Source organism: Cylas formicarius, unplaced genomic scaffold, assembly GCF_029955315.1.
Source record: "Cylas formicarius isolate icCylForm1 unplaced genomic scaffold, icCylForm1.1 PGA_scaffold_9__14_contigs__length_23061073, whole genome shotgun sequence".
NCBI classification, from domain to species: domain Eukaryota; kingdom Metazoa; phylum Arthropoda; class Insecta; order Coleoptera; family Brentidae; genus Cylas; species Cylas formicarius.
The window spans coordinates 21656648-21680324 of record NW_026844365.1 but is presented as its reverse complement, the minus strand read 5'-3'; the positions used below and the strand labels follow the sequence as shown (position 1 = coordinate 21680324).

At 34.7% G+C, this 23677-nt stretch overlaps 3 protein-coding genes across 3 annotated transcripts; 1 reads left to right on the top strand and 2 right to left on the bottom strand.

The window, feature by feature from the left end:
- Nucleotides 1-300: 300 nt before the first annotated feature.
- LOC132706958 (CLIP domain-containing serine protease HP8-like) lies at nt 301-6849 on the bottom strand. The gene is made up of 4 exons (XM_060678557.1): nt 6815-6849; nt 1262-1446; nt 982-1077; nt 301-614 (listed from the first exon to the last, which is right to left on the bottom strand). Exons 1-4 carry the CDS (start codon nt 6847-6849, stop codon nt 301-303), a joined length of 630 nt encoding a protein of 209 aa, XP_060534540.1.
- Nucleotides 6850-6951: 102 nt separating this feature from the next.
- Nucleotides 6952-8343, top strand: LOC132706956 (uncharacterized). Its single transcript, XM_060678556.1, has 2 exons — nt 6952-7626; nt 7672-8343. Exons 1-2 carry the CDS (start codon nt 6952-6954, stop codon nt 8341-8343), a joined length of 1347 nt encoding a protein of 448 aa, XP_060534539.1.
- Nucleotides 8344-9992: 1649 nt separating this feature from the next.
- On the bottom strand, nt 9993-14119 carry LOC132706955 (melanization protease 1-like). Its single transcript, XM_060678555.1, has 4 exons — nt 13582-14119; nt 13293-13504; nt 10674-10769; nt 9993-10306 (listed from the first exon to the last, which is right to left on the bottom strand). Exons 1-4 carry the CDS (start codon nt 13749-13751, stop codon nt 9993-9995), a joined length of 792 nt encoding a protein of 263 aa, XP_060534538.1. The 5' UTR covers nt 13752-14119.
- Nucleotides 14120-23677: the final 9558 nt, after the last annotated feature.

Sequence of the window (23677 nt, the reverse complement as noted above, 5' to 3'; positions counted from 1 at the left end):
AAATGCATGGCGCAGAGGTATTGCCTATGCTCAGAATATGATTAAAAAGTTTTGAAAACGACATGCAGGTGCATAATCAAAATCTCGAATTAAATTAATGCGGCATTTAACAACCAACCAGGCCACTGGCAGAAGAAGTTTGGATGCGGCATTTTAACGAAGTTATCTTTTTGAAATCATAACACGCATTTACGAAGTTCAATCATTACGAAAATGTCTTACAAATCTTGAGAATTTGGGATCCAAAGTGAAAATATTTCTTTTTAACATTTCGTTAATGTACTAATATGAAAACGACAATCATTCTTCCATGTTATCCAAAATCCATTGGATATAACTCCCAATCCTGGTGTAAATACCCGGTTGCCCATCGGCACCGCATTGTCTCGGGCCAAATGATACAATTCCGTACTGTATGTATCTAGGCGAGCCGTCAACAAGTCCGACATACTTCATCGGTCCACCGCTGTCTCCTCCACATGAGTCTCTACCATTGTATCCACCGGCACATATTTGCTGATCCGTAATTGGAGCAAACTGTTGGTACACTTTAAGGCAAACAGACAGTGGCAACACGGGTACTGATACTTTGAGAAGTATTGGGCTTTTGTAACCTAAAATCATTTCCGCTCATCACAATGTCGCTACATATAATAAATATGGAATACAATAAAAAATGATAGAATTAAAATTAGTTTAAACTGGATGTTTCAAACTGCAGAAATTTTATGTAACAGAAAGCCTTCCTAAATAAAAAGTCACCCGAACATTTCCATGAAAATGCGAAATAATTTTCGTTAACTTAAATAAAAATACTACTTTTTCGCAAAAAAAATAGTTCTTGAGTTTTGATTTTTTCAATTACCCTTGTTGTCGCTATGGAAAGAGTTGATCAACAGCTGTTACACTGATTTAGCAACTATTAGGAATATTTGTAATTTTGAAATTTAAAGAAGATTTTGCTAGAACATGTAACTGTACCTTTTTCCGTAGCACCCCTTCCGGAGACGATAGCCGATTTTCCCGTTAGATCGTCATTAATTTCGCTCACCGGTAGACATATCGGTTTAATATTGGCTGAAATCATTTGCACATTACTAGACGTAATACTAAACTAGTTAAAAATTTTGACGATAAAAAACTGCAACGCTGATAAAATGTATATTTGTGAAAATTGGTTTTCATTTTAAATTTTGGCCTATTATAAATTCATTACAAGAAAAGGGTCAGAGCTATATTCTAATTATTCAATACTACTTACAATAACTAAAATTTGCATTATAGTCTAGCCTTATCAAGGCTATATCATTTGTGTATTTCCGTTTGTTATAGTTTGGATGAATCATCATCTTTTCCGCTCGGAAATCTTGCACTTTTGGAGCGCAGTATCCTTCTTCGCAGTCCTCCGTGTTTCGTAAATCGTATTCTCCTAGCCTAACTCCAATTCTAAAACAATTAAAATAAACACTCGACTAATTATAAATACCACGTAGTTATTACACCTTTTCCAATTATTTATTTAACTCGGATATTAAAACCTATCTACTTTGAAACTTTTTTTGCATTTGCAATTAGGAAATAATGAATCCATTACATCATATATTTAAGTAGCGATATTAAATTTAAGCAACATGAGAAATGATTAACTTTCCAGTCAAAAAATATAAATAAGTACAGTGTTTAAAAAGTTGAAAAAACAATAAGGAGCGTTTCAAAATTGTAGTCAAGATTTCAGGGAAACATTTTCAACATGGAAGAAAGACTCAACAAACACTACGTTGCCGATCCATAGAGTATTATGGTTCGCCTTAGTAACGATTACATTTTCGATTGTTTCGTCAAAAGTTTTAATTAGTAAGTGAAGATCATGAGTGAGTAAGTATTGCAGATGCAAATAAATTACAATGGAATAAAAAGTTTGTAAACAAAATTGAAAATTGGCTTTCTGTATTAGAATTGAAATGCAAAGAAAAAGGAAAATGTGCATTCAAAAACGCTTTAATTTTGAACCAAATACCTCAAAAACCTATAACAAATTAGTGGGAAAACAGGTCTTATTTGTACATGGAAGCATGGGTCCCCAAAATCTTGTTGATGATTTTGTTAACAATAAGAAACTAAATTCTTATAATAGTCGATTATAAAAAAAAAACATCGCCAGTCGAAAAATATTCGAAACTCCTGATCGGGGTGATCACGATCTCTCTCCGACCGAAATTTTGGAAATTAAATATATTCACGTTCAGCTTTAAGTGAAAACTTTAATTCTTTTAACTTGTTTAAGTCTTAAATTTATTCAAATTTTATGAAAATAGCACGTCTGAATTTGAAGTTACTTATTCATATGGTCGATTTCAATTATAGCTATTACTAGTTTAGTGCCTAGTGTTAATAGAGATGCCAGCACCTAAATAATTACAAGTCAGCTACTTACATAGACATAGTATTTATAATACAAAGTGCTGCGGTGAGTATATATCTGGCATTTATTAGGGTACCTCCACAACGAAAATCTATTCCATCTCCTAGAAATAAAATCAATTACTATATTGCGCGATTTTATATTTTCATCCAACTTAGCTTTAGTCTTAAAAAGTGATTTGCCTAATTTATTTTTAGATCATACTTTCAAAATCAATGGCCATCATAGGTTTCAAAGTGACAAAAATTCGATACAATTCTCTTGGTTATATTATTTAATGATTCAAACACAGATATGTTTCTAAACATATGTAATGGGTGTTTTTTTCCAATGTATAGAACTTTAAGTTGGCATAACTGTTCAAGATGGCGACCGATTTAACAGCCGTCAAGTGATTTATTCTCGCACAAACAAAACTGCCGCATTTGGAGCGAAGCTAATCCTCAAGTGTATGTCAAAACATCGTTACATCCACAAAAACTGACTGTTTGGTGCGCTTTATGGGCTGGTGGAATCATTGGTATAGAGCTATGATTACCAACTCTTTCATCCCTGAATTGAATAATCACGATGTCGAAGAGATGTGGTTTCAACAAGACGGCGCAACATAATCGATTTATTGAAAGACACGTTTGGTGACCGCCTAATTTCACGTTTTGGACCTGTGAATTGGCCTCCAAGATCTTGTGATTTAACACCACTATTTTCTGTGGTGCTATGTAAAGTCATTGGTCTATGCGGATAAGCCACAAACGCTTGACCATTTGCAAGACAACATTCGCCGTGTTATTGCCGATATACGGTCCCAAATGTTGGAAAAAGTAATCGAAAATTGGATGCCTCGATTGGACTACATCCGCGCCAGTCGCGGCGGTCGTATGCCAGAAACCATATTTAAAATGTAATGCCACAAGATTATCTTTCGGATAAATAAAATTCATGTCAATCGAATAATCCATCGTTGTTTTATTGCAACTTAAATTTCTATACATCGAAAAAAACACCTCTTACTTATAATAGAAAAAAAAATAACGCAGCAATTTCTAAGGTTTTTTTTTTTAATTAACATGGGGTTATATAATACCAAATAGCGGCGGTTGTAAAATGTAAAAGTGTAATGTAATATAAAATTAATCATTAGATATTTAAATTTTCTATAAAAAAATCTTTAAGCGTACCTGTGTTGTATGCTATAAGGGCCATCCATGGAAATTCTTAAAATCCTGTTTGCTTTCCAGAGGTAATCCTGGAATTCGTTGCGATGGAACCGCATACATTTAATGGTAAGAGGTGAAAATTCTTGTGACTTCTAAATCTAGCGAATGCCAGAGGAATTTTCTCCGCCAGCTGAGAAGACGATTCAGTGGTTGGCGGCGCAGGAGCAGTGTTTCTAAAATTAATAAAATACAAATGGGAAAAGCGAAACAACAAATAAATTGTAACTATGAAAAGCAGCATGATACATACGTGACACAACAAACTTTTAGTTGGAAACTTCGAAATTGATATAAATTAAACAGTACTGCAACTATTCACTTACTTATTGTGTATCCGACGGAAATATCGAAGATCACAGAAAAACACAACAATTTGAACATTTCAACGAACAACCTGTTGGGCCGATGATATTTCATAAACTGATTTATCAATTCGATTACTAATGGAACAATCGGTTGAGAAAGCTAATTTAAGGTAAGTACAGCCCCATCTGAATTTATTGCGGCGCACTCTATTACTGAGAATTATAGATTTAGGTTTTACAGCCCTTACCGTTGAATTAGCAAATATATTCAAATGGAAGTTGGTCGTTATAACGTTTCTATAATTAAATGGTGTTAAAATTTCCCGTTTTATTTGCCTATTAGCAAGCAGTTACCTACGTAATGTTATTTAAAAAAATGTTTAGCACTGCGTAATAGTTTTCAAATGGATTTTAATAAAACTAAACTCAATAGAAAAAATTACAATATAAAATTGTATTTTATGCTACAAGTTTTAAATATATATTTTTCCCAACGAGCGCAACGAGTTTATAAACGTGTTACATATACTTCTGCTATCGTACATAACATACACAGATCCATCAGAACTTCAATGTCAAAATACTAGCTGCATTTTAAATATCTAGCGACCATATTCGTGACTAAAATACTAAAAACGTTCGAATAAGCTCGCGATAGCGATGTGCATAATTAGTTTTTTTTTGTTGTGAAAAATGGAGCCAACAGGTATATTTGTAAAGATTAAGAGACAATTTTGTATTGTTGGTGTACTTAAATATATATTTAACGTATAATTATTTAGTGTTATTAATTAAATTGAGTACAGTGGAAACTGTGAACAGTGAAACTTTAAACCAAATTCCAAGATTTCATTGCAGTAAAAGTTATATCGAGGTATTTATAAATCCAAATCAATCCGTTCGGGAAGCGTTGATAACCTGAAAGAGCCTTTTTTTACTTCCCACATTCAATTTAGGAAATATAGCGCCAGATTTGTGAAAATCTTGTCAGATAACAAAAACGTAATCCAAAATTAGTCACATTTCAACACAACCACACACAATCACCCGTTGACTAAAGGCATTGTTCGCTGCGATTGATGTTTAACTCATCGCATCGTTCAGCGGGTATTACTGAATAATCACGAACCAATCAATCATCAAAATCTAACAACAAACCAAATTTAATAACATGTGTTGAGGCATTATGAAGTTATTGACACTTTTTTCCGAAAATGTTCGGATACTCCGCACCAAATTCTATTAAGAGGACGGTAATAATAAAAATAATATTTTTTCTATCCAAATCTTTACATTACTTCTCGAGATAGGGTACTTTGCCTTACTTAATTGACCACGGGGTACCTATATGCTGTTTACCTCTAAGGAAAGCAATTAAATCCTCAATTATTTACGGTGCATTCAATGCTATGCGATTCTTGGAATTTCCCTGCATTGAAAGTATTTTAAATTCCAAGGGTATTGGGGTATGTCTTATCACACTCAGCGTTATATTCGATGCCCCATATCGATTTATTATTATTATTCCGCACTAAGTAATCCCTACACGTAGTTCCCTTCCCCCCACATATGCTTCATTTATTTGGTTATATTTATGTATTTAAGTTTTAGGTAGGTGGTGTCTTGTCAAACCTTGTTTCACATGATATCTAGTGATGCGTAAAACTGAAACTTAGTAAACTTCAAGAAATAAAAATGAATTATTAATTAATTAAAGTAAAGCAATATATTGTGGTCTTTATCAAAATTTTGTTCTATTGTCCTGATCTTCCGTGTGAGACTATTTCGGTCTTCAAATTGTTTAATTACATTTTTAATTTTAAAAAAAAATCTCTTTTAACTCTTACAACATTATCTGCGATTGAATAATATAATTTTATTCTTTGCCGTCTTCCTTCCTCAGTATAACCCATTTGAAAAATCTTATTATTATTTAACTAACGCTGTAGATCTTTAGTTTTGATTAGTTGTCAAAAGTAGAACATTATTAAAACAATTACAAACATAGAGAATATGGTTACTATCAAGGCAGACTTGACCATTTTTAAGCAATATGGCTATTGTCCAGAAATCGAATGACAGAAATATCTCAAAAACGGCTAAATTATCTACGACTTAAGCTAATAATATATAAGGCATTCCACTAAAAAAAAGATGTTGCTGTCATTTTGACAGGTTGCGATTGTCATTTGTTTTTTCTGACATTTGCATAAGATAATAGAGCAAAAATCTTAATACTTTTGTATTTATACATTTTTTCTATCTTTCAAAATTAACAGTGTAGGTAGGCGTCAAAATATAATGAATAACCCAGTACACATGTTTTGAAATGTTTATTTGTCACAATCTTGCTAAACAATTGATGATCTTATCAAAGATGTTAGGCTTTCACGGCCAGAAACTACATTACTAAATATTTCCGGGCTTTTGAGCCGTGGTCACGAGATTAAACTCGACGTTTCGTCTACAACTGCGGTAGACATTTTCAAGAGCGGCGTTGCGGTAACGGTCGAACTGTTTACCCAGACAAGCTCAACCCAAGCCCGCCACCGAGGTCACGCCCACTACAGCGCGCTTAAATACGGCAGATCTTCCAGTCAACCAACCAGTCATCGGAGAGCAGTACGGAAGAACACTTCGACCGTTACCGCATCGCCGCTCTTGAAAATGTCTACCGCAGTTGTAGACGAAACGTCGAGTTTAATCTCGGGACCACGGCTCAAAAGCCCGGAAATATTTAGTAATGTAGTTTCTGGCCGTGAAAGCCTAACATCTTTGATAAGTTACCATTACGGGATGGAAATATCAAGAATGGTTCGTCGACTGGAGAATCTACGAAAGAAGAAGGCTCAACTCTTATGTTCGCTCGCCTTTTTATGTCGTTGTAAAGCAGCTGATCTAACATCTTAAAATGAAAAGAACACTCAAGTCACCACAAGCCAACAGAATTTATAATCGGATGGAAAAAGCCTTTTTGCGGGAAAGAGTCCATCATACGAGACACAGCATGGCCAACTTAGATAACAACTTGCTAACCCTGAATCTAAAATTAGCAAATTCCATGCATAACGAGGACTGGGACAAAATAGATAGACTTACTTATGGAACAATGGAAGCGACAAGGGATTCTGCAACCAGGAGACAAATTAAGAAATTCAATGACCTTCAAACTAAGTCAAGTGAATCTCCCAGCACTGATTTGTCAAGGACTGTGGTAAACCTGTCTCAGCGGAAATTATCAGCAGAAGAAACGAGCATCCTCTCGAAAGGCGGGAACTTCGCAATCACACCGGACTCTGTACCATTTGAAGACATCATTGCAAACATTGAATCAGGAATTCGTAACCTGCAAGCAGATATCGCAAAGGAAATTCGCACAGAAAGTGCCAGAATTTTACGCCGGGCGAAGCCACCGAAGAGTAATGTCTCATCGAAGGAAAAGAGAGCAATTAGAGACCTCAATAAAGACATAAGCGTTATAGTCCTTCCAGCTGACAAGGGGAACGCGACTGTAGTACTAAATACCGTAGACTACGAAAAGAAAATTGGTGATCTGCTAGACCCCAAAACATACAAAAAGTTGCAACAGGACCCAACCAACCGCATCCTAAAGAAAACAAATACGTTAATCAAGAAGTCATCTATCGAACCAGAAATCCAGCGAAAACTAAGCAATTCGGAGGCATTACCACCAAGATTATACGGATTGCCAAAAATCCATAAATAGGCAGTACCCTTGAGACCCATAGTTAGCGCTATAGGTTCCCCGACTTACAATCTCGCCAAGCATCTAACCAAACTCCTTGAACCACTCATAGGGAGGACAGCATCACACATCAAGGACTCGACTCAGTTTATACAGAAGATCAAAAACATCACATTGTCACCCAAAGACATATTAGTGAGCTTCGATGTTGTTTCTTTGTTCACTATGGTGCCAGTCAAAGAGACTTTGGATTTAATATCTGCACGTTTTCGGAACGATGTCACAGAACTTTTCCGACACTGCTTAACCACCACTTATTTCCAATGGAACAAGGAGTTTTATGAACAAGTGGACGGTGTAGCCATGGGAAGCCCATTAAGCCCGGTCATAGCAAATTTTTTCATGGAAAAGTTTGAACAGCAGGCATTAAATACTGCCCAAAAGAAGCCCAAGTGTTGGTTCCGCTACGTGGACGACACATTTGTAATATGGAGCCACGGCGAAAAGGAGCTTCAAATCTTCTTGGCGCATCTCAAATCCATTAACAATAAAATAAAATTTACCATGGAGACAGAAAAGGACGGCAGGTTGGCATTCTTAGATGTGCAGGTAGAAAGGCGACCAAATGGAAAATTGGGTCATAAAGTTTATCGAAAACCCACTCACACGGAACGACCTGAACAAATTATCTAATCACCATCCGAGACAGAAAATGGGGGTAATAAAAACCTTAATGACAAGGGCTAATCGGATTAGCGAACCCAAGTACCTACGTGAAGAGATTAATCACTTGACCGATTCCCTGAAAAATAACGGATATACCACCTCTGAAATACAAAAAGCTATGAAAAATAGAAGATTTAAGACAAGAGATACGACAAAGGAACCTCAAGGGAATGTATCATTTCTTTTTATTAAGAACGTCACAGACAGGATCGGTAAACATTTAGAACGACACAACGTTCGGGTCGTCTTTAAACCAACGACTACAATCAGACAAAGCCTCAGGTCTGCCAAGGATACAAGGGACGCCTTTTCTTCACCAGGAATATACCGCATTCCGTGTTCCTGTGGCTCGGTATATATAGGTACCACAAAGAGAAGCATTGAAACTAGGCTAAAGGAACATAAAAGGAACTGCCGGCTTGGACACACGGAAAAATCAGCAGTGGCAGAACATGCTTTTTACAAAGGTGACCATCGTATCATGTTCAAAGACACGCAGGTACTGGACAAAACACCACATTTTTATCCACGTCTTTTCAGAGAAGCTATTGAAATTCAAAAACATCAGAATAATTTCAATAGAAAAGAAGAAGGTCTCAATATCAGTAAAACATGGACTCAGGTCATCAACAAAACAACGTGTTTACCCAGACAAGCTCAACCCAAGCCCGCCACCGAGGTCACGCCCACTACAGCGCGCTTAAATACGGCAGATCTTCCAGTCAACCAACCAGTCATCGGAGAGCAGAACGGAAGAACACTTCGACCGTTACCGCATCGCCGCTCTTGAAAATGTCTACCGCAGTTGTAGACGAAACGTCGAGTTTAATCTCGGGACCACGGCTCAAAAGCCCGGAAATATTTAGTAATGTAATTGATGATCTGTTTTCCTTACTACTTGATATTTTTGTTGCAAAAAATTCTAAATAGTCCAATTCTGAATTGAGGAACGCTCTGTCCAACTGTTCCATTTTCTAGATTCTGGTTGGGACATGGTTAAAAGAACTAGATGTTGATGGATTACCTTTTCATGTAAGTTGAAACTTCCAGGAGCGGTAAACAAATCGTGGGCTGCAAATAACCGGATTTCCTTGTGAAATCCTTACGAAATAAAAAAAAAGGCCTCAACATTTCTACGCATCGATAATCGTCTAGGCTTAGACTCGGTAGCAAAACAACATATAGGAATTTAAAGGTCGAAACCACATTCTCGATTCCGCAGGAATTTTACCGCATCTCGCCGTAAGGCGTTTCGCAATGTTAATTCAAATTTAGGTTCGATTCATAACTTTTTAAGCTGCTGCACGTGTCCAATGAAATGCATGGCGCAGAGGTATTGCCTATGCTCAGAATATGATTAAAAAGTTTTGAAAACGACATGCAGGTGCATAATCAAAATCTCGAATTAAATTAATGCGGCATTTAACAACCAACCAGGCCACTGGCAGAAGAAGTTTGGATGCGGCATTTTAACGAAGTTATCTTTTTGAAATCATAACACGCATTTACGAAGTTCAATCATTACGAAAATGTCTTACAAATCTTGAGAATTTGGGATCCAAAGTGAAAATATTTCTTTTTAACATTTCGTTAATGTACTAATATGAAAACGACAATCATTCTTCCATGTTATCCAAAATCCATTGGATATAACTCCCAATCCTGGTGTAAATACCCGGTTGCCCATCGGCACCGCATTGTCTCGGGCCAAATGATACAATTCCGTACTGTATGTATCTAGGCGAGCCGTCAACAAGTCCGACATACTTCATCGGTCCACCGCTGTCTCCTCCACATGAGTCTCTACCATTGTATCCACCGGCACATATTTGCTGATCCGTAATTGGAGCAAACTGTTGGTACACTTTAAGGCAAACAGACAGTGGCAACACGGGTACTGATACTTTGAGAAGTATTGGGCTTTTGTAACCTAAAATCATTTCCGCTCATCACAATGTCGCTACATATAATAAATATGGAATACAATAAAAAATGATAGAATTAAAATTAGTTTAAACTGGATGTTTCAAACTGCAGAAATTTTATGTAACAGAAAGCCTTCCTAAATAAAAAGTCACCCGAACATTTCCATGAAAATGCGAAATAATTTTCGTTAACTTAAATAAAAATACTACTTTTTCGCAAAAAAAATAGTTCTTGAGTTTTGATTTTTTCAATTACCCTTGTTGTCGCTATGGAAAGAGTTGATCAACAGCTGTTACACTGATTTAGCAACTATTAGGAATATTTGTAATTTTGAAATTTAAAGAAGATTTTGCTAGAACATGTAACTGTACCTTTTTCCGTAGCACCCCTTCCGGAGACGATAGCCGATTTTCCCGTTAGATCGTCATTAATTTCGCTCACCGGTAGACATATCGGTTTAATATTGGCTGAAATCATTTGCACATTACTAGACGTAATACTAAACTAGTTAAAAATTTTGACGATAAAAAACTGCAACGCTGATAAAATGTATATTTGTGAAAATTGGTTTTCATTTTAAATTTTGGCCTATTATAAATTCATTACAAGAAAAGGGTCAGAGCTATATTCTAATTATTCAATACTACTTACAATAACTAAAATTTGCATTATAGTCTAGCCTTATCAAGGCATATCATTTGTGTATTTCCGTTTGTTATAGTTTGGATGAATCATCATCTTTTCCGCTCGGAAATCTTGCACTTTTGGAGCGCAGTATCCTTCTTCGCAGTCCTCCGTGTTTCGTAAATCGTATTCTCCTAGCCTAACTCCAATTCTAAAACAATTAAAATAAACACTCGACTAATTATAAATACCACGTAGTTATTACACCTTTTCCAATTATTTATTTAACTCGGATATTAAAACCTATCTACTTTGAAACTTTTTTTGCATTTGCAATTAGGAAATAATGAATCCATTACATCATATATTTAAGTAGCGATATTAAATTTAAGCAACATGAGAAATGATTAACTTTCCAGTCAAGAAATATAAATAAGTACAGTGTTTAAAATGTTGAGAAAACAATAAGGAGTGTTTCAAAATTGTAGTCAAGATTTCAGGGAAACATTTTCAACATGGAAGAAAGACTCAACAAACGCTTCGTTGCCGATCCATAGAGTATTATGGTTCGCTTTAGTAACGATTACATTTTCCATTGTTTCGTCAAAAGTTTTAATTAGTAAGTGATGACCATGAGTGAGTAAGTATTGCAGATGCAAATAAATTACAATGGAATAAAAAGTTTGTAAACAAAATTGAAAATTGGCTTTCTGTATTAGAATTGAAATGCGAAGAAAAAGGAAAATGTGCATTCAAAAACGCTTTAATTTTGAACCAAATACCTCAAAAACCTATAACAAATTAGTGGGAAAACAGGTCTTATTTCAACATGGAAACACGGGTCCCCAAAATCTTGTTGATGAATTTGTTAACAATAAGAAACTAAATTCTTATAATAGTCGATAATAAAAAAAAAAAAACATCGCCAGTCGAAAAATATTCGAAACTCCTGATCGAGGTGATCATGATCTCTCTCCGACCGAAATTATGGTAATTAAATATATTCACGTTCAGCTTTAAGTGAAAACTTTAATTCCTTTAACTTGTTTAAGTCTTAAATTTATTCAAATTTTATGAAAATAGCACGTCTGAATTTGAAGTTACTTATTCATATAGTCGATTTCAATTATACCTATTACTAGTTTAGTGCCTAGTGTTAATAGAGACGCCAGCACCTAAATAATTATAAGTCAGCTACTTACATAGACATAGTATTTATAATACAAAGTGCTGCGGAGGGTATATATCTGGCATTTACTATTCGATCTCCTAGAAATAAAATCAATTACTATATTGCGCGATTTTATATTTTCATCCAACTTAGCTTTCGTCTTAAAAAGTGATTTGCCTAATTTATTTTTAGATCATACTTTCAAAATTAATGGTCATCATAGGTTTCAAAGTGACAAAAATTCGATACAATTCTCTTGGTTATATTATTTAATGATTCAAACACAGATATGTTTCTAAACATATGTAATGGGTGTTTTTTTCCAATGTATAGAACTTTAAGTTGGCATAACTGTTCAAGATGGCCACCGATTTAACAGCTGTCAAGTGATTTATTCTCGCACAAACAAAACTGCCGCATTTGGAGCGAAGCTAATCCTCAATTGTATGTCAAAACACCGTTAGGTACATCCACAAAAACTGACTGTTTGGTGCGCTTTATGGGCTGGTGGAATCATTGGTATAGAGCTACGATTACTAACTCTTTCATCCCTGAATTGAATAACCATGATGTCGAAGAGATGTGGTTTCAACAAGACGGCGCAACATGTCACACAGCTCGTGCCACATTCGATTTATTGAAAGACACGTTTGGTGACCGCCTAATTTCACGTTTTGGACCTGTGAATTGGCCTCCAAGATCTTGTGATTTAACACCGCTACTTTCTGTGGTGCTATGTAAAGTCATTGGTCTATGCGGATAAGCCACAAACGCTTGACCATTTGCAAGACAACATTCGCCGTGTTATTGCCGATATACGGTCACAAATGTTGGAAAAAGTAATCGAAAATAGGATGCCTCGATTGGACTACATCCGCGCCAGCCGTGGCGGTCGTATGCCAGAAACCATATTTAAAATGTAATGCCACAAGATTATCTTTTGGATAAATAAAATTCATGTCAATCGAATAATCCATCGTTGTTTTATTGCAACTTAAAGTTCTATACATCGAAAAAAAACACCCCTTCCTTATAATAGAAAAAAACATAACGCAGCAATTTCTAAGGTTTTTTTTTAAATTAGCATGGGTTATATAATACCAAATAGCGGCGGTTGTAAAATGTAAATGTCTAATGTAATATAAAATTAATCATTAGATATTTAAATTTTCTATAAAAAAATCTTTAAGCGTACCTGTGTTGTATGCTATAAGGGCCATCCATGGAAATTCTTCCAATCCTGTTTGCTTTACAGAGGTAATCCTGGAATTCGTTGCAATGGAACCGCATACATTTAATGGTAAGAGGTGAAAATTCTTGTGACTTCTAAATCTAGCGAATGCTAGAGGAATTTTCTCCGCCAGCTGAGGAGATGATTCAGTGGTTGGCGGAGCAGGAGCAGTGTTTCTAAAATTAATAAAATACAAATGGGAAAAGCGAAACAATAAATAAATTGTAACTATGAAAAGCAGCATGATACATACGTGACACAACAAACTTTTGGTTTAATCTTATTATTCTTATATTCAAATCCACACTGGTGGTCTCGCAAAATTTTCGCGACGCTCCTAGGCCGCGGGATCGGAGTTCTGTCTAGCAATTCGGAAAAAAATGGACATTCCCGAATTCCGACGCATTTATCGCCCATAGGCATCTGGCACGATATTTCATCCCTGAAGCCTATAGAAAATGAGATAATGAACAAAAGAATGACCACTGATATCAACGCTGAAGTTAATGTTGTACGTTTTTTAAAAATATTGAAATCCGTTTAGTTAGTTGTGGCGATATACTTATGTTTTGTGGATCCGCCCAGATAACTCGATTTATTTGAAAATTGCCAATAGTGTCGTCATATTGATTATAAATATCAGGTTGCGATAAACTGTTAAAAAGGCAATTTGACATTTAGTAAAAACATGCAAGACTGCATTTAAAATGGTGAGCTTGACCGGAAGTGGAAAATAATGTTATCGACACCCGATATATTCGAAAAGGAAACCAAACATTTCAATAAGCGCAACCGAGCGAGACAACGAAATTGATATAAATTAAACGGTACTGCAACTATTCACTTACTTATTGTGTATCCGACGGAAATATCGAAGATCACAGAAAAACACAACAATTTGAACATTTCAACGAACAACCTGTTGGGCCGATGATATTTCATAAACTGATTTATCAATTCGATTACTAATGGAACAATCCGTTGAGAAAGCTAATTTAAGGTAAGTACAGCCCCATCTGAATTTATTTCGGCGCACTCTATTACTGAGAATTGTAGATTTAGGTTTTACAGCCCTTACCGTTGAATTAGCAAATATATTCAAATGGAAGTTGGTCGTTATAACGTTTCTATAATTAAATGGTGTTAAAATTTCTCGTTTTATTTGCCGATTAGCAAGCGTAATGTTATTTTAAAAAAATGTTTAGCACTGCGTAATAGTTTTCAAATGGATTTTAATAAAACTAAACTCAGAACTTCAATGTCAAAATACTAGCTGCATTTTAAATAAAGTAAAAGTTATATCGAGGTATTTATAAATCCAAATCAATCCGTTCGGGAAGCGTTGATAACCTGAAAGAGCCTTTTTTTACTTCCCACATTCAATTTAGGAAATATAGCGTCAGATTTGTGAAAATCTTGTCAGATAACAAACACCTAATCCAAAACTAGTTACATTTCAACACAACCACAAAAAATCACCCGTTGAGTAAAGGCATTGTTCGCTGCGATTGATGTTTAACTCATCGCATCGTTCAGCGAGTATTACTGAATAATCACGAACCAATCAATCATCAAAATCTAACAACAAACCAAATGTGACAACATGTGTTGAGGCATTATGAAGTAATTGACACTTTTTTCCGAAAATGTTCGGATACTCCGCACCAAATTCTATTAAGAGGACGGTAATAATAAAAATAAAATTTTTCTGTCCAAATCTTTCATTACTTTTCGAGATAGGGTACTTTGCCTTACTTAATTGGCCATGGGGTACCTATATGCTGTTTACCTGTAAGGAAAGCAATTAAATCCTCAATTATTTACTGTGCATTCAATGCTATGCAATCCTTGGCATTTCCCGGCATTGAAAGTATTTTAAATTCCAAGGGTATTGGGGTATGTCTTATCACACTCAGCGTTATATTCGATGCCCCATATCGATTTATTATTATTATTATTCCGCACTAAGTAATCCCTAAACGTAGTTCCCTTCCCCCCACATATGCTTCATTTATTTGGTTATATTTATGTATTTAAGTTTTAGGTAGGTGGTGTCTTGTCAAATCTTGTTTCACATGATATCTAGTGATGCGTAAAACTGAAACTTAGCAAACTCCAAGAGAATAAAAATTAATAATTTACGCAAAAAAATGTTTTTCTCCATTTTACTTTAGGTTCTACGTTTAGTGTTTAAAAAAGAGTAAAATATAATATTATTAATTATAGTTTCAATATTATTATAGATTTTTTTAACAAATGGGAGACCGAGCTTTAACGATTTTTTAAGGTAATATTTGGTGAAAATTTTCTTTCAAAAATTTTGTATGTAGGATCCGTAATGATATTAAAAAAGATGTGTTAAATTCAATTTGATCTTTTTCTAGCCATTTTCATGCTTCATAAAATCTCTAAAATCAAATATCAGTGGCGTTTAGTATGTAAAATTCTAATTTCTAACTAATTTAGATAAAGATTAAAAGTATGACATTTTTTTTAAAGGACTTCATCAACTTGGTTGTCCCAATACACCTATTTTAGCCTGTATACTATTTATATTATTTACAGCAAATAATATTGAGTTAGTTTTACCAGTATTTGACATTAACATTCTTGTCCTGGCGTTTTATTGCGATAATGATGTCGTTCTTTTTATTTGATTATTATTACAGCCAATAATCTCTCGATAATTCTGCTTTACAGTTTTTTCTTTTTGTGTGTTTATTTTACGTAACAATATACTATTACAAATGGATGAAGTAATTTTAAATAACATCGCCAAGTGAGTTTTATAAAGCGAATTTAACTCCCGCATGCGCAATATTACCATTTAACGAGATCCAAGAGAAAAAACTGGAATTGCTGCACATTTTTGTCACATTTTGTTTATATTATTCTGTTCGTATTTTATTATCTTGAGTTGAATAGAAATGTAAGTTCTAAATAACGTAATCTTATTTGTTCTCTTTAAGCAAAAGAAAAAAATAAACAACCGGTTCCTTGGTCTTGCAGATATAAAATAAAAGTAAAAATATTAATATTATAAAATACATTCAATATACTTTTTTAAACTTTTATATAGTACATTTTCTGTATTTCGTGGTTTACTATATAAGTTTCGACTTATACAAAGCTGACAATAAAATAGCAGTATAGTATCCAGGACATTCAAAAAACAGTACACAGGTTTCGAAATGTTAAACAAATATTTATTCGGCACATTCACACACTACTTAACAATTGTTCATAAAAAATGTTTTGAAAACATCAGTACATCGCATTAAAGCTAAAACTAAGCTAAACTTGCTAAGCACTTGCTAAGCAATCGCTGGAGTGTTTTCCTTACGATTCTCGCCATTTGATATCCTCGTTGCGAAAAATTCGAAATAGTCCAATTCCCGATTGAAGAACGCCCTATTCAACTGTTCCATCCTCCTTTCCAATTTCATGCTCCCACAACTACTAGGTTATGTACGGCTGGATGTCTCTTTGTTCATCTACTAGAGTAGTACTAGATTTTGGTTGTGACGTGGTTGAAAGAACTAGATTCTCCTTTTCGTACAAGAATTTCCTTGTGAAATATTTACGAAATTCTAGTTTTCGCAGGAATTTTACCGCATCTTGCCTTAAGGGCTTTTGCAGTGTCTTAATCAAATTCATATATGATTCACAACTCTTCAAGTTGATGCACGTGTCCGATGGCCTGCATGGCGCAAACGCACTTTTGGTATCTGCAAAAGCGGCAAAGGTAACTAAATGCATTTATGAGAACTTTATGTTTCGAGATTCATTTTTCTGCAACAATTATTTTTTTAATCAAAACAGTAAGATTTTTTCAGGCAGGTATTAATTAAACCCAGATGGCAGTAACCAGATACTTACTGTTATCATTGGCAATACATTAATAATAAATATAATAAAATAATTGAAATAAATAATCTTGACACCAAATTAGAAATACATTTAGTAAGCTTTTTAAGTTATAATTTTACAAAAAAAGTTACTGACAACTGACAAAATATGAAATATTCACTCCATGTTTTTAAATTGGAAAAGAAAGAAAATTAGGCTTTTCAAATATGTAAAACCCGAACAATTGAACTATATAAACGAAACCAAACCATAAGAAATTATTTTGCGTAAATAAAATTTCGACATATTTTGAAGCTTTTCAAAACTTACCGATAATGCTTCTTGCTAAAACACATTTCAAAGTGAACCACATCACCCAGCAACCAAATTTAATCAGCATTTTTATGCTTCGTCTTGTTCAACTTTGGAAACCGTCGTCACTGACCTGATAATCATTAATGAGAATTTTGGTGTGCAATCCCTTAATATAATACTTGAATCACGCAGTCATTAACGTGCCTATTCATAACTATGGGGAATTTTCAGTAATTACTCTTTACCTAACCTAATAAATTTAGGAATATTTTTATGATATTTCAGAATCGAGAGGAACAAATCGTAAGATTTATTATTATTATTATTAAGTGATTCCCCCAAGACAAAATGCTAAATTCAATTTCAAACTCTGAAGTACCTTATGTGACATCCGTTAGCCCACGTATTACAATAAGTTAAATTAAACTCTTGTATTTACGTAATAAAAGGAATTCCAGGTATTCTGAGTTTTGGATTTTTCATTTTGTATAAGTAAAGTGTTGTATTTTATGCAGTAAGTTTGATAAACGTTATGTTTTTGTGTGTTGGTAATGACCAAATTCTTATTTTCTTGAAATGATTTACATCAACTATTGAAGAAAACTTTTTTATTTACAGCGATGCGCGCCGACTGGCCTGGCGTTTTACCTACCTACCTACCTGGCCTACCCTTTTACACGGGCGCGACGTTGTCACGTCTTCAATTTAAGCATACAATTGTGACAATAGGCTCTAACGTTCCGCTCGCCTTGATAGGTATCAATTATACCTTCAAATAAAAAATAGTTCAAGAAAAACTTAAATAAACTTGTTCTGTGGACAATGACAATTGTCACTCGTCACCTACACATGTATCACCACACGATTCAGTTAAATCATTTTGTTCCATCGGTAACACACATAACTTAGTTACAGCACGCTGGGTCTCCGATCCATTGGCAAGTCTGATCGTAGCAACTCGTTCTAGCTTCCACTGCAGAGGAGATGCATTGTCTTCCTTGACGATGATTAGGCTACCAACATTCAGAAGACTGTTGAAGTTAGTTTTCCACTTTAGACGTCCTTGCAACTCGAATACTTACTCTTTCTGAAATTGTTGCCAAAAATGTAGTAGAGCTTGCTGCATTTGCTTATATTTTGATAATTTTGATGACGGCATTGTTACTAAGTCTTCCCCATCTAGTAGTGCCGACATTGTTCTTCCGATGATGAAGTGAGCGGGGGTTAAAGGAGTGGAATCGTCAGGATCCATGGAAAGAGGGGTCAATGGTCTAGAGTTCAAAATACCCTCGATCTGAACCAAGATTGTGCGGAAATCTTAAAAAGTTAACACCAAATTACCAACTACCTGTTTAATGTGGTATTTTGCGCTTTTTACACCCGCCTCCCATAGGCCACCAAAATTAGGCGCTCTTGGAGATATAAAATGCCATGATATACCCTCGTTACCTAGTGAATTAGAAATACATTGGAATGACAAATTTAAAAAACTATACAAATCGCATAACTGAGAGTTGGCTCCTACGAACGTAGTGCCATTGTCTGAGAAAATGTGTCAGTTGTTAGATCTGTTAATAAATCAAGATGTATGACTTTGGTTGCCATGCAAATAATAAGACAAATGTAAGACTTTATCATTTTTGACCCTCGTAATTTGCGATCCTTTATCATTATAGGGCCTGCGTAATACACTCCGACATTTGTAAACACTTGAAAGTGAGTTATACGTGCCTTTGGTAAATTTCCAATAATATATTCTTGGCTAACTGGTTTAGCTCGAAAACAAGTGATGCAGTTACGAGTGATTTTTATAGCAATAGAACGACAAGAAGTTGGCCAAAATCTCTCTCTTATTGAAACTAGTAATTGTTGAGGACCGCAATAACATAATCTTTCATGTTCATTCAATAAAATTAATTTTGTTAATTTATGATCAGATGCTAAAATAATTTGATGTTTTTTATCAAACGTAAATAATTAATTTTTAATTCTACCACCAACCCTAATAATGTGGTCGTTGTCCATAAAAGGATTTAATGATAAAACCGTAACAGATCTTTTTATACATTTTTTGGCTAGTAACTTGTGATATTCATCAGAAAATGATGGTAATTGACAAATTCGGACTAACGTTGTCAATGAATATTCGAGTTCACTAACTGATAATGGACCAATATGACGATTTTGCCTGTTGATCCTGCAATTGTGACTAAATCTACAACAATATGCAAAAACTCGACGTAGTTTAATCAAATTTGAAAACTTGTAATATAAATCAAAACTGTATATTTCAACAGCGTGTGCTAAAGTAACTCGTTTTTCGGGAATATCGCTGGAACAGGGGAAATTGTTATCTAAATTCCATTCGGAACTGTCAATTAGTAAGAAATTTGGGTCTATTCACCACAGAGTGAAATTGAGTAGCTCTTGAACTCTAACGCTTCTGGATAAAACGTCGGCTGGATTTTCGCTTGAACGAATATGACGCCAATCGCTTGGATCTGAGAGGGATGGGATATTACCGACTCGGTTAGCATCGAAAGTTCTTGCTGGTGCCTTGATCCAACTCAAAACTATTGAATCGGTCCAATAGAATCGATTATTTATATTTAATTTAAGAGAAGTTTCAACCTTTTTTACAAGTTCTGATAATAATGCTGCGCCGCATAATTCTAAGCGTGGTAGTGATACTTGCTTGATATAGATACCACTAGAGTTTCGCGATCGAATATACACACATGCAACATAAGCACGCTCTGACGCATCACAGAACCCATGGATTTCAATCAAACAGGATTAACGCATATTACGTGTCTAGGAATTTTGAGAGAATTGATCGATTGTAAATTTGATATAAATTCCAACCAAATTGTGGAAATTGGTTGTGGCATGGTTTCGTATCATGAAACACCTGATTGCCATAATTCTTGTAGAATTATTTTTGAGACAATAATAAATGGACCTAGAAGACCCAAAGGATCAAGAATTTGAGATATCTTCGATAAGATTGCTCGCTTGGTAACATTAGAATGAAAATAGGCATGGAGTAATGTATGGTGTCTAGATTAGAGTTCCACATTATGCCCAGAGTTTTACTGTTTTCATTTTCTCCTAAGTTCAAAATAGCGTTAGTGAGATGGTCATGAACATAAAACTTATCAAACAACTCTGGTTTACTTGTTTACCATTTTCTTACATTGAAACCTGCGAATGCTAGGATATTTGATACATCTCGCTGAAAATCTAGAAGCTCGTCAATTGAATCACTCCCCGTGAGAAGATCATCAACAGAGAAATCCTCTTCAATGATCTCCGCAGCTTTCGGAAAAGTTCATTTATATTCTTTAGCCAGTTGAAAAAGACACCGAACAGCTAAATAGGGAGCAGATTTGACTCCATAAGTAACGGTGGTTAATTGAAAACATTGTAAAATATCCGGGAGATTTTCTGTCCAAAAAGTACGCTGAAGAGGTTGATAATCGTTACTAATCAACACCTGGCGATACATTTTAGAAATTCAGGGCATGCATATCTATGCTGCCTGAAGCAAACGGGAATAGAAAATAACTCGGATTGTAAAGTGGGACCTTGATATTAAACATCATTTAACCACAAATTGCTGTCTGATTTCGCGCCAGCATCAAATACAACTCTGAACTTGGTTGTTAGACTTGTTTCCTTAATCACTGCGTGATGAGGCAAATAAAACTCTCTCGTTATATTCGAAGGAGCTTGCTCATTGACAAGTTTCATATGACCTAACTCTTGGTACTCACGCAGAAAATTCATATATTCTTGTTTAAAATTAGCATTTTCGCTCTAATGAGTTAAACCGCTCAATAGTCATTTGACGTGAATCACCTAGCTGCGTAAAATTATCTTTCAATGGTATACGAACTATAAATCTGCCTTCTAGGTTATGACTGAAATTAATGATAACATATTCCTCGCAAAATTAATCCGATTGGGATAATGAATTACTTAAGTGATTGCATTCCTCAAGTTTCCAAAACTTGGTTAATTGATTATTGAGCTTGTCGTCACAATCCACTGACAAACATAACAAGGAATTACTCGTTTGATAGCTTATTTCGTCACAATGTAAATTACCGAAAATTGTCCAACCCAATAGTTTTTTGAAGGATAGGTTTACCTAGTGCCAGTTGTACTTGACCCACACTTAATAAATCCCAAAAAATACTAGCACCTAATAACATGTCAATATTGCCTCGCTTGCTGAAACTTGGATCTGCTAGTTTAATATTGGAAGGTATTTTTAGCCAACTAGATTTAAATGAAGATAATGGAAGGGAATTTTTAATTTTGGGTAGAATTAAACATGAAATAGTAGCCTTGAAATTAGAATAGTTTGAACTAATGTCGACCGTTGTTTGGTGATTAATGCCACCAAGTGCACTACCAACTCCTTTTATAAAATAATTAACCCTAGTTTTCTTCAAACCGAGCTTCTGCCTGAGATTTTCTGTCATAAAATTACTCTGTGAACCGTTGTCTAATAAAACTCTTGCTTGAAAAAATTGACCGTTGCAATCCTTACTCTAATAAGTGCTGTTGACAGCAAAACTTGATAAGGGATTGGTTCACTTGAAATGTGTGAAACTTGAATTGTTAGTTGCGAAATTTGACTTATATCTTTACTAAATTCAGGTAAGACCTGACTTGATACATGCGAAACTTGACTGGATTCAGGTAAGGCCTGACTTCTAACTTGCATAACTTGATTATTTTGAGAATTAGTTGATTGAACTTGATCATGAATTGATTGATTGGAAGTCCGCGCAATGTTACGTGATGAATAATCTACATGCACAAGTGAATTATGTTTTCTTTTACAATAGCGACATGTTGAATGAGTACATGCGTCTGGTAAGTGGCCTGGTCTGAAGCAATTAACACAAAGACGTATTTGTTTTACTTCTCGAAATCTTTCTTCAGGAAATAATTTGAGTAAATTCTCACACGCGTAAACAGAATGAGCACCCTTGCAAAAATAGCATTTAATATTGCTGGTACTAACAAAACTTGATGAATGACTTTTTTGACATTGATTATTTGGCATTCTTTTTTCTTGTTTGCTAACTTTAACATTGTACTCTAGTTTTTCTACCAGGTCACATTGTTGTTTGAAAAATTTGTTTAGTTGGTTCATAGTTGGCATATCTTCCATAGATTTTGTGATTCCCATAATCGTCGGGTACTTGAATCTAGCTTTGATGCAATTATATATATTAGAAGAGTATCCCAGCTAGCGACATTTTCATTTAATGATTCCAAAGATCTTAAATTTTTTGTCAAAGTGTCATAAACATTTCTTAAATCACAGTGCGACTCTTTTTGTATTAATGGAATGTCAAAAGTGGCCTTAACATGGTTAAAAACTATTAATCTTTCATTCTCAAACCTTTCGATCACTAATTTTCACGCAACTGCATAATTTGCCTCAGTAATCTCGATCGATTGAATCACTTCGCTTCAACTTTCAACTTTTTTTGCGAAAGCTAAAATAATCGTTCTCAAAATTATTTCTTTCCAACTGTTCAATTTCCGCAATATAATCGGCACCTAGTTCAATTTCTAATTACGTTTGTGTTTCATTAAATTCGTCTATTAAAGACTCATATTTATTCAACCTACATCTTACTTCACACGCAATGTCATCGTTTAATTCTGTGATTGTATTTAAAAATGTTTTAAATCTTGTTAAGTTAGATTTTATCAGGCCTCTTAACATTTTTAACTTGTTAATCTCGGACATTCAGTACAATAATTCACAAAACTAGATAAATAATAAATTTGTACTCGCTAATACTCGATTGAAATTTAAGTAAAACTGAATATGAACTTGTATTTGCAATTGGTAATTTTCTATTATAGAAAACGCATGATTTCTTGTCGTAAAATAATTTATGTAAATAAACTTGACACTCACAGACTGGCTGCAAATCCAAAATATTCCAAACACTAGACAAAATATTAAACGTGAATAATTGGAACGGACTTACATTTACGAAAGGATTGCTCGAAAAAATGCTAAATTCTTTTCGTATGTGGAAACTCGAACCCGCCTGGCAACACGTCTCGTCTGATTTCGCCGACGCGCCGCCCTCTCGCTAATACTTCAAGAATTTTGTCGATCGGGTAAAGCGTTTTCGCGGAATGAATTT